Source organism: Choloepus didactylus, chromosome 9 (assembly GCF_015220235.1).
Source record: "Choloepus didactylus isolate mChoDid1 chromosome 9, mChoDid1.pri, whole genome shotgun sequence".
In the NCBI taxonomy this organism is placed as follows: domain Eukaryota; kingdom Metazoa; phylum Chordata; class Mammalia; order Pilosa; family Megalonychidae; genus Choloepus; species Choloepus didactylus.
This window is the reverse complement of record NC_051315.1, coordinates 61,472,783-61,488,343: the sequence shown is the minus strand read 5'-3', so window position 1 is coordinate 61,488,343 and position 15,561 is coordinate 61,472,783. Positions and strand designations below refer to the sequence as shown.

The 15,561-nt window shown below is 49.4% G+C and overlaps 1 protein-coding gene across 1 annotated transcript; it reads left to right on the top strand.

Moving 5' to 3' along the window:
- The first annotated feature begins 11,485 nt into the window (after positions 1-11,485).
- Positions 11,486-14,864, top strand: DLX2 (distal-less homeobox 2). The gene is made up of 3 exons (XM_037849927.1): positions 11,486-12,181; positions 12,675-12,859; positions 13,361-14,864. The coding sequence occupies exons 1-3, from the start codon at positions 11,782-11,784 to the stop codon at positions 13,775-13,777; spliced, it is 1,002 nt and encodes a 333-aa protein (XP_037705855.1). The 5' UTR covers positions 11,486-11,781; the 3' UTR covers positions 13,778-14,864.
- The last annotated feature ends 697 nt before the right edge of the window (positions 14,865-15,561 follow it).

Below are 15,561 nucleotides of genomic sequence, written 5' to 3'. Positions count from 1 at the left end.
ATTTATCCTTCAAGTATTTTACATGCCACCTCTTTCATTCAACATTCACTAAGCAATGAGGTATGGTAGGTTGAATGATGTACCCCAACAAACACATGTTCTTAATCTTAATTGACATCCCTGTGGGTGGGAACCTATTGTAAATAGGGCCTCTTGATCATGTATTTTTAGTTAAGGTGTGGCCCAATTGAATGAGGGTGGATTACTGGAGGCTTTATAAAGAGAGAGCCACAGGAAGGAGTCAGAAGCCAGAAGTCAGCAGGAACCTGGAAGAGAAAGGAGAGGATTTTGCCATATGATGGGAGGCAGAAAAAGAAGCCAAGGATCCCCGAGGGCTGCCAGTAGCCAGAACCAGAATGCTACAGTCTTCAGGGAGAAAGCAAGCCTTGCTGATACCTTGATTTTGGATTTCTAGACTCAAAACCTTGAGCTAATAAATTCCCACATATAAGCCAACCTATTGGGGGATATTTGTGATAGACACTCTGGCAAACTAAGACATGGGAATACAGCATACAAGATACACATGGTTCTTACCAACAGATAACTTACAGCTTATAACCATCTAGATCCAGGTTACTTTTGATATTTATTTCCCTTTTATCAACTTAAGACATTGGTAAAACCTTGTTAAACATTTTAGGATTCCTCTAGATGTTCTTTGGATTACGATAACTAAGAAGGTCAGGTGGTCAGAGTGTCAAAAGTCTAATGGAAAAAATAGTGTAATATAATCTTCCACTGAGCTCATCAGGGGCAGGTAATTATATAGTGAGAAATGCCCAAGGTGAAACTATTAGGGTACAAGAGTCCAGACTATGAAGTCGAGCTGCCACTTCCTTCACTTCCTTCCTCTCTCTATAGTGATCCTGAGGTTTTGGTTATTTATCTTTTGATGGCATTTTGTGTGTTTTTTTTGTTTTTAAAAAAATTACTTTCCTTATACTAATATGTACAATTTGTAGCCTCGACTATGAATTGGGTTGATGTAGATGAAGGACCTAAATGACTACTGGGTGTCACCACAGTCTGATACAAGGCAACAGTCTTGGCATGGCTACTTGGTGTTAAACCTCTTCAGGAGGGTGAAGATAAATTGTGCACAGTTCTAAGTGAAACCAAAGTACATCAGCAACTCAGAACTTAGCTGGGCATGGGGAAATAAGCGAAAATAATGTCTTTAAATGACCCCAAAACATCTCAAAGTCCTTCACTGGTACAGTAGTTTTTATACTTTCCTCAAAGGGAAACTACATATTCTTTCAGTGGGAAGTTTCCTGTTTCTTTAGGTTCTTTTTTCTATCTGAAGTTATTTCATAATTGGAACTTCTTCCCTTTGTGCTATCTTTGCCTTGGTTCATCCCATTAGCTAGCTACTGTGGATCCAAAAGAGACTGTATTAGGATGTGGGCTTACCACCCCATGACAATTCCTAAGCATAATAAGCATGTGTCCAAGGCAAGAGTGACACTGACATGGAGGAGAGGGCCCCACACGGCAGGGTGACAAAACCTCTGCAACCCATCACCTTTAAAAGGAAATGCATATGATTTGGGCTTAGACTTGCCACAACCCCACTAATGATCATTTTAAGACTTATGTTTCTAATGATAACAACCAGCTGTGCCAACCTATTTCTATTTGTGGACTAAATGCATCTAGGAATCAAATGCTTTGAGTTCTGTGCTAGGTTCCCAATTCAATCTCTGCTTTTCACAGATAAAAGATGTTCTGGATTCTTTTTCTATAATTTGCCGACAAAGTCATTGTACCCTGACTCCAAGGTCATTGTATTAGTATGGTAGCTAAATTGCTATATTTATTTTTAAAACAGATCCTAAAAGTCAATAACTTAAAGAAGGATTTTATTTCTTGGTCAGATAATAATCCAAGGCAGATGTTGAAGATTAAGGATGGCTCTCCTCTGCATTCCCCTAGGGGTGATCCCCTAGATGACTCCCCTAGTGCTGTGTTATCTGCATGGTTGAAGCTGGTTTCAGTCAGAAGAAGGGGAAAGAAATCAAGAAAATATCTCAAGTCTGTCTTAAAGGCTCCAACCCTGGAATGATGTAACTTCCACTTATGTTCCATTGGCTAAAATTGAGTCACTTCAGTACACCTAAGTGCAATAGGGGCTGGGAAATGGTGGTCTAGCTACATTGCCTAAAAGATCAGATTTTGGAAGACAGCACTAGTCATTCTTCTCTAGTCCAAATGATTAGTCACTGATAATCATTAGAATGTCATTAGAATGATTATTCTGATTAATCACTAAATTGAGGCACAGAGAAATTGAGTAACTTTCCCAATGTCACACAGATAGCAAGTGGTCAAGTTGGGATTTGAGCCCAGGGTCCATACTTTAGCCACTGTACTATATTAACTCTAAAAGCTTTAGAAGAAAATATGAAGAAATATTTTTATAATCTGGGGGTAATGATGGCATCCATAAGCACGGTCTGAAGGCTCTGAAAGCATAAAGGAAAAGATTCACATACTTGATGTGCCAGTTTGAATGTATTATGTCCCCAAAAATGCCATTATCTTTGATGTACTCTTGTATGGGCAGACATATTAGTGTTGATTAGATTGTAATCCTTTGAGTGTTTCCATGAAGATGTGACCCACCCAACTGTAGGTGATAACTCTGATTAGATAATTTCCATGGAAGCATGGCCCCACCCATTCAGCATGGGCCTGATTAGTTTACTGGAGGCCTACAAAAGCTCAGACAGAAGGAGTGAGCTTGCTACAGCCAAGAGGGAAACTTTGAAGTATGCATAGGAGCTGCAGCTAAGAAAGGAACATTCTGGGAGAAAGCCATTTTGAAACCAGAACTCTGGAGCAGACACCAGCCATGTGCCTTCCCAGCTAACAGAGGTTTTCTGGATGCCACTGGCCATCCTCCAGTGAAGGTACTTGATTGTTGACACCTTATCTTGGATACTTTATGGCCTTAAGACCGTAACTTTGTAACCAAATAAACCCCCTTTATGAAAGCCAATCCATTTCTGGTATTTTGCAAAAGGGAAGCGTTAGCAAACTAGAACATTTGGTCACACGAAACTTTAAATTTCTAATCTGGAAAAGAAATAAACAAAATTGAAAAAGAAGCAAGTAATAGGAAATGGATATTTATCATTAACAAAGTGCTAAAATCTACAGTAATAAAAGATCCTACAAATCACTTAAAAAAGGAATAACAGAAAAATGGGTAAAGGACATAAAGAAGCAATACACAGAAGAAAATCAAATGGTTGCTATAAAAAGACATTCTACCCCACCAAAAATAAAAGCTATGTAAATTAAAATGTGGCAATATTTATAGCCATCATTTTAAAAAGTATTCGAGATTCCTAATACTTATTCTTGGTAAGGTAGCTGAGAAATGAGCCTTCTCATACACTGTTAGTGAGAGTGGTAGGTTGAATTATGAAGGCCCAAAAAACACGCTCTTAATCCTAATCTTATTCCTGTGAGTGAAAACCCATTGCAAATAGGACCTTTTGAAGATGTTATTTTTAATCAAGGTATAGCCAACTGAGTCAGGATGGGTCTTAATTATATTACTGAGGATTTATAGAGACAACCAGAGGGAGAAAACCACCATGAAGGAGAAGAAGTTGGAAGTCCCGGGATCCCGGAAGACAAAGGAGAAGCTATCATCATGTGCTTTGCCCTGTGACAGAAAAGCCAAGGACCCAAGACCCAAGGATTGCCAGCAGCTAGCCCCAAAATGCTACAGTCTTCACAGAGAAAGCATCCTCTTGTTTACACCTCAATTGGGACTTCTCCTAGCCTCAAAGCCATGAGCTAATAAATTTCATTGAGTAAGGTAACCCATTGTACGGTTATTTGTCATAACAACTGGGAAACTAAGTCAGTGAGCAAGGCTTAAATTACTACAACTTTTTAAAGAAGAATCGAGTGGTATCTATTAAAATGTTGAAGCACAATTCCATTACCAGGATTCTGCCTACAGCTATAATTGGACCACTCTCCAGAAGATATTCACTCTTGTATTGTTTATAATAGGGAAATATTGGAAATAATCTAAATGCCAGTAGGTAGGAAGATTAATAAATTATGATCCATTCCTTATACAGTCCTTAAAAAGAAAGTGGTTGCTCTATTACTGCTTACATAGAAAGAAAATATTTTTTAAAAATAATATACAGTTTGATCCCATCTTTACAAAGCCAACATATATGTTTGCATATACTTATGTATATGCATTTTCGATGCATAAAGTCCTAGGAAAGGATTACTGGGGCCTTTTACCCAATATATTTCTAATAGTGTTTGATTCTCTGACAACCACTATGTCTTACTCTATAAATTTTTGATAAGATAATAATATTTCCTTTATTAAGACAGGATGCGGTGAGCAAGGCTAGGCTACCCAGAGGGACAGTCTGTTCCCTGTGAATAACTTGGTGGATTCCTCTCTCCTTCCCCATTTTCAGAGAGGTGAGCACAAGGAGCCCAGGTTTGCCACACATGGAAACCACCCAGAGGCTTGGCATGGTGGGACTTCGCCCAGGGTACTGAATGGAGGTCGTCCAATGCCCCTCTTCCCTAAGCTCGGTGCTGCTGGTGGCCCTGGGCTCCCCCATCCGCCTGCCCATATTCTGTCCCCCCCCACCTCCTGCGCGGACCTCCTCCCACCGCACCTGGATCACCCCCTGCCGCTTGCCAGGGAGCCCCCCCCCCCGTCCGCACCCCTGGGCCTGCTCTGGCCCCTGGACGGGAGGCCGCGTGTGCCCTCAGCTAGGCCGCCACCTGGAGAGGGAAGTGGAGCAACTACCCATGCTGCCTAAGCCTCGGCAGCTTAAAACCCGCGGAGCCCAGCCCGAAAATGCCGAATTCTGGAGAAGACTCAGCAGCAAAGGAGAGAACATGTAAGGGCATGTTCCCAGGCAATACCCCTATGAGGAAGGTATTATTATTATACCCGCATTCTACAGATGAAGACAATGAAGTATAGAGAAATTAAGTACTTTTTCGCACAGTTAACAGCAATGGTTCAACCCAGCAAAGTCTGGCTCCTAAGCCCACGGGCCGGCATCTCGTGTTTGCAGCTATGTGAGCTGTGAGCTGACAGAACTCTTCGGTGTATGGTGGAAGGGAAGAGGGAGTGCAGAGGTAAACTCGAGGTTAGAATGTTCGGCGAGAAAGGAATCCGCACACCCAAGAGGTTATTCTGAGTTCCGCATGTTTCTTATGGTGCTATAGGGTCTACGACCTGGCAGGCGGACCGAAAATTGGCTCATTCCAAAGCATGCTGACAACCCAGCGCTGGGATGCTACCGCGGAAAAGTCACGGCTGTGAACGTCGATTTCCCGCAGCTCTTATGGGAGGAGTTGCCTTTTCAATCTGAGAGCTGGCAGCCTTCTCTGCTAGCAGGCGCCGACACGCCGAGGGCAGGAGGTTCCAGGACCAACGCAACGCTTGGCTCCCGGCTCCGCGCTCAGCCCCGCAGGGCTGCGCACTCCGGCTCCCGGCACCAACATTCCTTGCGGTGCCGTCGACCTGCGCGGCGAGTGCGGGGAGCCTGAGGCCTGCGGGTTAGGGGCAGGGAAAGTCAAAGATTGGTTGTTTTCTGCTTTGTTTTGTTTTGAGATTTAAAAACAAACCTTGTCGACAGCCACTCGTTTGGATACCTCTCACCGTGCAATGTGGGTGCTGCTGAAAGTACAAAGAGAACATCCAAAGGTGTGGGTCTCTGGCGCTTTTGGCATTGGGGGTGGGCGGGTATAATTTATTCCACCAGCGTTTGTGGCCCCCAGGACCTGGGCCGGATCATCTGGCAGCTCTCGACCATCAAAGGAGAAAGTGCTTCTTTCGCCCGCCAATGTTTGCCCTTCTGAGCCCTCATTATGGCGCCTGTGCGCTCGGACCGTCAGGTCCCGGGCTCAGCGCCGCGGAGCCGCGGGGACCCTTCCTCCCTCGCCCGATGCCCTTAGCTCTCCTTCAAGCCCCTTGGGCTTACTCACTCCCCAGCAGGTAGCAAAGGTAAAGTGGACGGAACTCCTGCAGGGCGACACCTCGGGTCCCGGGGAAGGAGAGGACCGGAGCTGAGCACCAGACCCAGCCGAAGATCCCTCCCGCGCCCAGTGCCCACGCGCCTGCTAGTCTCGCGGGGGAACCCCCTTCCGCTTGGGGCGCGCCTCCTGCCCTCCCGAAGACACCCCCGAGTCTACTCACGCCCCAGGCCTCTGAACCCCGCTGGGGGGACTCTCCAAGACCCGCAAGCCGCTCACGGGCTGTGTCTGGGGTCGGAGGGACACGTTCCGCCTGGGTATCGCCAATGCCCCTTGACATCTGCCCCTCGACACTCGCGGTCGTAGCACAAACCCGAGAGATGGGTGCAGTGTCCGTTTTTTGTGTTCCCTAGGCCAGAAACCCAGCCGCGAGTGGCAGCGGTCTTGCTTGTAGCTCAGACCTGAGTTTGAGTCCGAACTCTGATGCGTGTCCTTAAGCAAGTGACTCGGTCTCTCTGAACCTTGGTTTCCTCGATATGAATAATACTGTACCTGCCTCATAGGGGGTTTACCAAGAGTCAATGGTATAAGGAAGGCAAAGAGCTTGAGCTCCTGAGGCTCATAAACGCTCGATAAATGCTAGTCATTACTATACAGTTATAGCAGTATACCTGCTTTCTCCACTAAACTGTAAATTTACCGGAGAAAGGAAGCCCCAGCACCTGGCACAGTAGACAGGAGGGGACTGGTTGACTGAGACCCTCAAGCACACCCCGGGGTTGGGAGAAGAGCCAGCAGTCGGCTAACAATGCAGAAATATGATAGAATCCCCGAAGCAAGGCAAAAGAAGCAGCAACCATGAGGCAGCTGAGAGACGGGAGGGTGGGGGGGTGGGGGGGGTTGGGGGGGTGGACCGCAGGGCACCTGGAGGCAACTGAGCACAGAGGACCAGAGGGCCACGCACCTCTGCCCAGCCAGTTCCTGCCATCTCAAACCACTATCGGTGGTCCCTGAACGTTTTCCCAGGTTTTTTTTCCCCCAAAGGGTGTTTCCTTTGGATACTCTCACTTACCTCTGGGTCTATACTGGGGGAAAAAATGTGGAATCCCAAGACCTAAACCCGGAGCCCTGGAGCCCGTCTGCCTAAGGGCCAGAGGTGGAGGGGCTGGGGGGTTTGGCAACTCTCCAAGTCCTTCAAAGCAGGAAACCCTGGTTGAGAACACTAGTGATGCCACGGGATCAGGCGAGAGGTGTCCCCAAGAAGCTGCAATCAGAACTCGGACAAATATTTGTACACCAATGTTCAGAGCAGCATTCTTCACAATAGCCAAAAGAAGAAAGCAACCCAAATGTCCATCAGCAGATAAATGGATTAACAAAATGTGGTATACACGTAAAATGGAATACTGCTCAGCCTTAAAAAGGAACAAAGTTCTGATACATGTTACAAGCTTAGCATATTGAGTGAAATAACTCAGTCACAAAGGGACAGATGATGTATGGTTCTACTTATATGAAATAGCTCAACTATGCAAACTCATAGAGAAAGTGGAGTACAGGAAATGGGAGCTAATGCATAATGTGTGCACTATTTCTGTTTGGAGTGATGGGAGGGTTCTGGTAATGGATGGTGGTGAGGGTAACACAACATTGTGAATGTGATTAATCTCACTGAATAGTATACTTGGGAGTGGTTGAAATGGTAAAGTTTATGTTGTATATATGCTTTCACAATTTAAAAAAAGCAACTAAGGATACAATGACAATTAAATGCAACACTTGATCCTGGAATGGATCTAATAACAGAAGAGAACATGCTCAAAAGGACATTATTAGAACAAATGAAGAATTGGAATAGAGACTTGTAAGCTTTATTTCAATGTTAAATTTCTTGAGCTTGATAACTGCACTTAAGGTGATTACATGAGAGTAATAGTTTTTGTTTTTAGGAAATGTACATGGAAATATATGTTCAAGGAGCAAGATGTATACAGCCTACTCTCAAATGTTAAGATAAAAGAAAGAATGAATGGGGGGGAGGGAGGGCAAATGGGGTGGGGGTGGGGGGTTCCTAATATGGGTTTTGTATTATTTTTGCAACTGTCCTGTAAGTTTGAAGTTATTTCTAAATCAAAGGCTTAAAAAAAAAAAACAAAAAAAACTGCAATCAGCCAATAAAGGACTCACAAACCAAAGTCACATCCTCCCCCCACTGCCTAGCCTTCTAAGACCAAACCCACAGAGATTCGAAAGCGCAGGCTCCTAAAGCTACTACTTCGGAGACTTTGGATGAAAGGTACCGAAATATTGCCTCTTAGACAAGCGCCCTGGAAGCCAGCGACCCTCGACGAAAGTGTGTGGAGTGGGGAAGCCTGGGCGGTGCAGCAGCAATGCGGGTGGCTCCGGAGTTAGGCTGAGTAGGGTAGGCTAGTGAAAGTGGGTCTCTGAGGCACATGAAGGGCAAACCGGTGCCCACCTTGTGCTTCCTGCCAGTAGGGGGCATCTTCTCCCAAGATTACTCCTACTGGCTTTTGGTGAAATGGAGGATGTCCAATAGAAGAACAAAGGCCCAGCTCTGGGCCAGACAAAGCCTTGGAACTCCAACCTACCCTCCAGAGCCGGTGGCCTTCTGCTGGGGATCCGAAGCTGTTCATTCAAGACTTACAGGAAATATCCTGTGATTTGCACCACTGCAACAGAGAAAGGCAGCTGCAGTAGCAAGTGGACAGGGGGCACCTAACTCAAAAGAGGTTGCTTCTGTCCTTGAGCCTTAGTGTTCATCCATACAATGGGAATGACGATTCCCTCCCTGCCTACTGCAAGAGCTGTCAGAGACTTCTATGGGGGAAAGAGGCAAGACCCCATGACTTAAGTGTGCAGTGACATTCAGGTGAGCGCAGCATGCAAAGAAGAAAGGTGTCAGCCCATGAGGCTGAAGAAAAGCCAGGGCAGACACTGAGCTCCCTTCATCCCCCACCCTCCTGGGGGTCGCTGAAAAGTAAGACTAGTTCTACGGAAGGAGAGAAAACCCAATACAGAGAAGGGGGAAAGGAGTGCCCTGAGGTGGAGGAGGAGGCCAGGGCCCCACACAGGCATCCCTATTCCCTAATCTTGGTCTGAGCCTTCCCTTCACTCCTCTCAGACTCTGTCAAAGCACTACAGAGAAGGATATTACCCAGCTCTGAACTGTGGACAAGAGCATCAAGTCTCTCCAGTACTGTCTCCCTCACTGCAGACCACAGTGAGGAAATCATTTGGATACTGTGACGCAGAATTTAGATAATTTTGGCAAACCCAGATTTCTGTCCTAATTATCAAAATTAATACCTCAAGTCTTTACTTGATTCTACATGTATTTGTAGAATCTGTGTTGTTACGGATTCTGCTTCTCTCTTTCTTTCTTCCCTCCTCTCTCTCTCCCTTCCCCTCCTCTGTCTCTCTCTCTCTCGCTCTGTTTCTCTGCTTGCTCAATGCCTTAGGGTCTCATCTTCTACATACACACAGGTCCCTTGTTTTCCAGGCAAAGAGGGACCCAAGTCATATTTCCTTCCAGGATGATGCCATTTTCCAGATCTCAGCCCACCCAGACTTAGGCTGTGAATGGAGGGTCACAAAGAAATAAAATGCAACAAACTTGCTAGCATAAAGAAATCAGGAGGACAAGCTTGGTGGGAACAAAGAAGCAAAGAGCAGAAGGCAAGACTACAGCAACTCAATTTTAAATTTTCATTTTCAGGAAAAAAAAGGCCATCTTAGCTCAAAACAGCTACTGCTGTGGTGGCAGAAAGACTTAGAATTTGGAGTCAAGACATCAAAAGGCACTCAAGATTAAATGTCAAGGTTCATTTTGTAACTGGGGCCTATAAAGCAACAGGCAGAGTGCAGCAGCCTCAAGGCAATGCAGTCCAGTGGTGGTGAGCCTCACAGAGAAGAAGCATTTCTAAATAAGCTTACCTTTCCCTACCCAGGAACCTTCGTTAACTAAAGGAAGGCTGGGAACTAAACCCAGGCAGACTTGAAGGCTGGATTATCTGCCTCATTATTCCGTGGAGGATGAGCTGTGTAGATGCTGGAGTTTTAATTACACACTTGCTCTTTCTGGGGAACAAGACCAAAGATCCTATTTTTCAAAATATCAACTTGTTTTCCATTCGGTAGTTGTTATAACAAGTTCTTTTGGCGACATGTATGTCTTGAGGAAGGAGTGCTTCAGATGGCACGCACTTGCACAATTTTGTGGCTTTTAATTACTATTTTGTTATTTTGGGGGGGGTTCAGAGGCTGGCGCCTCTACATGATTAGACTGTCTGCAGGACCCGCGGCAGCCACGGACAATGCCCACCAGGTGGCGCCAAGAGGCAGGCGCAGCCGCAGGACCTGCGGAGTTGGCGTCCGCGTGCGGCAAAGGCGTGTGTCCCTCACCGCCGGACCAACCACAGGATTATAGAGATACAGAGGAGGAAGCCACATCAGATTTTTTAAAAAACGAAGACATTGCAATGAAAGTGCAGAACAGGGTCTTAAAGTGCAAACGTGTAAGAGGATGGAATTAAATGCATAAGATAAACCTTTTGATATTTGTTGTACGTTTACTACGACTTGATAAAGCCAGTATTGAGACGATTCTCTCACCTAAATGTCATCCCATTTCCTTTTTCGAAATGACAAAGAATTTAGAGTAAAAAGGAATTTTCAGACCATCTGATCTAGCTTTCCACCCCAGGGAGGAATTCCCCAGGATAACATTCGGATATCAATTAGCCATCAAATATACATAAGTTCTGTCAGGAAAGTAAAAGGGAAAGTGGCTTCAAATATATTATTTGCAGTAATACCTTTTAGTTTATATAGCTTTTCTTCCAAGGAAAAAATAGTTTAAATATTATGAAATAAATTGTTGTAATATCCCTGTGGTTTGGTTAGGAGGCAGGTATTATTTATACGTGGTTTATGGACCGTTTAAATCAATTGGCTATGGAAAGTGCCGAGCGGCTTGACAAAAGTAAGCTGGCACTGCTCTCGACACTGCTTTATCTTGAATAATGTGTTTGAAAACTGACCTCGGACCTGAAGGAACGAATCACTGGAATTGGTTGGCACTTGAACACAGAATGGGATGGAAGACTCCACTTCTTCCTCTGAAGCGAAATGCCAGTCTCTCTCTTCTCGCCTTCTGTCCTTCGGCCGCCGCACTCCCTCGGCCTGTCTGTCTCCTCGCGCCTCCCCTGCAGCAGCCTTACGCGTCCGCGGCCGCCTCAACGGGAGCGCGCGCCCTGAGATACCCTCCCCCCAACGGGGCGTTACCCGGAGCCCGCAGGCCCGCGGCCTGGCGCTTCTGATTGGCTGTTACTAGGTGACGTCTCCTGCGCTCACGTGACGAGTGTTAAATGCCCACCCGGTTGAAGCCCGCCCGCAGACAATCGTAAAGCTGCTCGCGGCGGCTAACCTGCTCCCGCCTCCCCAAGCGCGGGTCTGGCCCCTCCACCCCTGCCCCCTCCACTGCCTGCCCACCCCCCGCCTGAGCCCGCGTTGGATAAGGAGAAGAGCAGGCCCAGAGGCGGAGAGGATGCGGCCGGCGGCAGCTGTCCCAAGCAGTGCAAGGTGATAGCTTCCCCTGGAGGAGGAGGCGCCTAGACCGTTGCCACATTTCTTGTTTTCCTCCCCCCCCCCCAACCACCACCACCCCAACTCCCCCATAATTACATTGGCTGCTGGAGCAGACCGGGAGAGACGGAGGAGGCGCCTCGCTTCCCCCCGCGCGCCCGCCACCCTTGCTCTTTCCAGTCCCGGGCCAGGATGACTGGAGTTTTTGACAGTCTGGTGGCTGATATGCACTCGACCCAGATCACGGCCTCCAGCACGTACCACCAGCACCAGCAGACCCCGAGCGGCGGCGGCGCGGGACCCGGAGGCAGCAACGGAAGCAGCAGCAGCAGTCTACATAAGCCCCAGGAGTCACCCACACTCCCGGTGTCCACAGCTACCGATAGCAGCTACTACACCAACCAGCAGCACCCGGCGGGGGGCGGCGGCGGCGGATCGCCCTATGCGCACATGGGTTCCTACCAGTACCACGCCAGCGGTCTCAACAACGTCCCTTATTCCGCCAAGAGTGGCTACGACTTGGGCTACACAGCCGCCTACACCTCTTACGCGCCCTACGGGACCAGTTCGTCTCCGACCAACAACGAGCCTGGTATGTAGAACTTTGGCCTCAAGCATACCAAGTCAGCGTAGTTCTTGGGGTGGGTGGGATAAATATGTTTGGGGCAGTGATCCGCTCTGCGCCCTGGCCTTTCATTTTGCCTGCTACCTGCCCGCTCATCACCCTTTGCCCTCCCCCACTTCTAAACCGTAGCGGGTCACCGAGTATGTCCCTTGGTGCTCAGCTAGTGGGACCCGGGGACCGAGTGGACACGCGGTGCATGCTTCGCGGTAACCCCCATTTCCTTTCCACCTGCTTCTCCTTTCTTTCCGGTGCGCCTGTCTTCGCCTTCCCTAGATGGTCCAGCTCCCGGGTACAGTGGCGGCGCCCGCCCGAGCTTTGCGAAGTTGCGCCTGGGCACATCGCAGCGTGTCCAGGAACCCGCCTCCCGGCTCGGGCCAGGTTCCCCGCTGAGCCCTCCTGGCGGACGGGAATTCTTAGGCCCCCGGGGCTGTGAGGTTCTCAAGGTTCCGTTTCGTTGCAGAGAAGGAGGATCTTGAACCTGAAATCCGGATTGTGAACGGCAAGCCAAAGAAAGTCCGGAAACCCCGCACTATCTACTCCAGTTTCCAGCTGGCGGCTCTTCAGCGGCGCTTCCAAAAAACTCAGTACCTGGCCCTGCCCGAGAGAGCTGAGCTGGCGGCGTCCTTGGGCCTCACCCAGACTCAGGTGGGAGCTGAAGGCTACGGAAGCGGGGAGGCGCTGGGCTGGGCTGCCTGAGAAACAGGCCGGTTCAGGGCAATGTTTCTTAAAATACTTTCAAGGATTTCGAGGCCGGCATCCCCAGGCCAGAAGCAGAAATCTCACCAGAGGCCACCGCATAGAAGGGAAGGAAAGGGACAGGGTGGAGGGTGGGGGTGTGGGCAAAAATCAGGTGCCACGTTGTCTTTCTTCGCTCTACGGTTTAAACGGGTAAAATTAACTGGTCCTCCTAACCCTCTCTCGCTGTCATTATCACCACGATTCACACACACCGCAGTCCCAGGCCTTTTGGGATTACCTCCCAATGGAGCAGGAACAACCTAAGTCCGCGTGGCCGCTGCATGTGATCCGCTTACCCTCCCAAGGTGCCCGATGTCCACCTCTAGCCCCCGTCTTTCTTCTCTTCCTCTCCTCCTCTGCCCCATGCCAGGGTTCCTTCACTAACACTCAGGTCCCTTTTCCACAAAGGTCAAAATCTGGTTCCAGAACCGCCGGTCCAAGTTCAAGAAGATGTGGAAAAGCGGCGAGATCCCCTCGGAGCAGCACCCAGGAGCCAGCGCGTCGCCCCCCTGTGCTTCGCCGCCAGTCTCGGCGCCCGCCTCCTGGGACTTCGGCGCGCCTCAGCGGATGGCGGGCGGCGGCGGCCCGAGCAGCGGCGGCAGCGGCGCAGGCAGCTCGGGGTCTAGCCCGAGCAGCGCGGCCTCGGCTTTCCTGGGCAACTATCCGTGGTACCACCAGGCCTCCGGCTCCGCCTCACACCTGCAGGCCGCCGCGCCGTTGCTGCACCCGACGCAGACTCCGCAGCCTCATCACCACCACCACCACCACCACCACCACCACGGCGGCGGCGGGGGCGCGCCAGTGAGCGCGGGGACGATTTTCTAACCCCAGGGAGACTGCGCCAGAGACTGAGAGTTGTTCGTCCCCAAGAGCTAGGGGATCCCTCCTACTAGCCGGCTGCCGCCACCCACTCCTCCCCAGGGTTGCAGCCCAGAATGGCCCGCCTCAGGCCCTGCTCCCTCGAGCGGCCACCAGCGGCTGGAGAACTGTGAGGCGTCTCCTCCTCCTCTTCCTCCGTCTCCTCCTCCTTAGGCTCCTCTTGGCGAAACACGGCAAAACGCTGGAGCAGCGTGGCGGGGCCTTCCCCCACAGCCGAATTTCCAACCTGAGCCCCAGGCCTCCGCCGCTTGGAGCCCGGCCTCAGACTTGCCTCCCTTCCCCTTCCCGCCGGGCTAGGCCGTCCGGCGCCTTCCTTGCCTGGGGCAGCGAGCGGAATCCCGGAGAGGGACGCCTCCCCCTCCCGCGAGGCTTCCCGGGCATTCAGAGGCTCTTTTTTCCTCGCCCGCCCTCAGGCTCATCCCTAGTCGGCTTCGGTTATTGACCTCCCGGGGTCCTGTCTGCCCACCTCCCCCTCCTGCCCCTTGACCCAGGCTGCCCCGTCGCTTTTTTTCTGCCCTGCTATTTGCATCCCTCAGAGCCTCCAGCCCTTCCCCCGCGTTAGCTCTCCGCAGGAACTCTCCCATCGTGCTCTCTTCATCTATCACCAGTGGAGTTTTTTTATTTTTATTTTTTTAAAAGTTTAGGTGCCTTTGCGGATGACCTCATTTTGATGTTGGGAAAATGATTTTTTAATACGTGGACATTGCAAAAAAAAAATGTGTTTAAATTATCTTTTTTAAAACCTATTCAGGACTATTAGCCTGGACTTCGACACAGAGTTTGTAAATAAGGGTGTCTGTACAGATTTTCCCACTGATTTATTTGTATAAAAATACTCACCTTTTCAGACTTTTTGTAAACCCCCAGTTGTGAAAAGTGCGGCTTAGCAGTGACCTCAGAAACACCCTCGGTTTTATTTTTCCCTTTGAAAATTTTTCTCAGTTAAATTAAGCTACTGATTTGGATTTGTTCTATTTTAACCTAAGGTCTTTGTCTTGAAAGGTATTTTGGGGTTATTTATTATGAAAACAACATGCTCTTAATGTTGATTTTACAATATGAAGAGATTATTTAAATAAATTATTGTTTTCATTGGACGTGTGCGCTTTCTCCTTGGTGCAAGGGCTCCGTCGGTCACGCGCTGGGAGCCGGGAACTTGGCCATCCGAGAGCCACGGTTAAATTTTTCCGAGGCCGCAAATGCAGTGAAGTGGGGCGAGACAGGCGCTCTTGGCTCCCCGCAGCCGCGAGGGCTTCACGCTCCGCCTCCGCCCGGGTCCCGGCACCAGGTTCGCCAACCCGCGGTTCACCAGCCTGAGGCGCTGTGAGTTACTCAGCGCCAGGCGGTTCCAGCCTCCGCCCGCGCGGCCGGCGCCGGCGCCACGGACCCTCTTCTAGGCGGTCTCCACCGCCCCCGCGGTGTTGGCTAGGCAGTGCAGCCGAGTCGCGGTCGGGAACCTCCCCGTGGGAGCCCTGGGTCAGACTCCTACTCTGGACTCGCCCTTCGGCTCGCTAATGGCCCTCAGCAAGGAGCTGGCTGAGCCAAGAACTCAGTGAGCCACCCAGACCCTCGGGAGGCGAAGTTGGCTACTCTGGAATGCAGGGCGACCCAGGCGCACAAGGCTGCGCCAGCACACACATACACACACACACTGACATAAACACTCACAATCACACTCATACTCTCATATTTTCACATACAGACACATACATGCAACGGCAAACCCAAAC

Excerpts from the sequence above, each read along its gene's own strand:
- DLX2 (XM_037849927.1), top strand. The coding sequence starts at position 11,782 with ATGACTGGAGTTTTTGACAGTCTGGTGGCTGATATGCACTCGACCCAG. Across the intron at positions 12,182-12,674 it reads TCCGACCAACAACGAGCCTG|AGAAGGAGGATCTTGAACCT; the intron begins GTATGTAGAACT and ends GTTTCGTTGCAG. Across the intron at positions 12,860-13,360 it reads TGGGCCTCACCCAGACTCAG|GTCAAAATCTGGTTCCAGAA; the intron begins GTGGGAGCTGAA and ends TTTTCCACAAAG.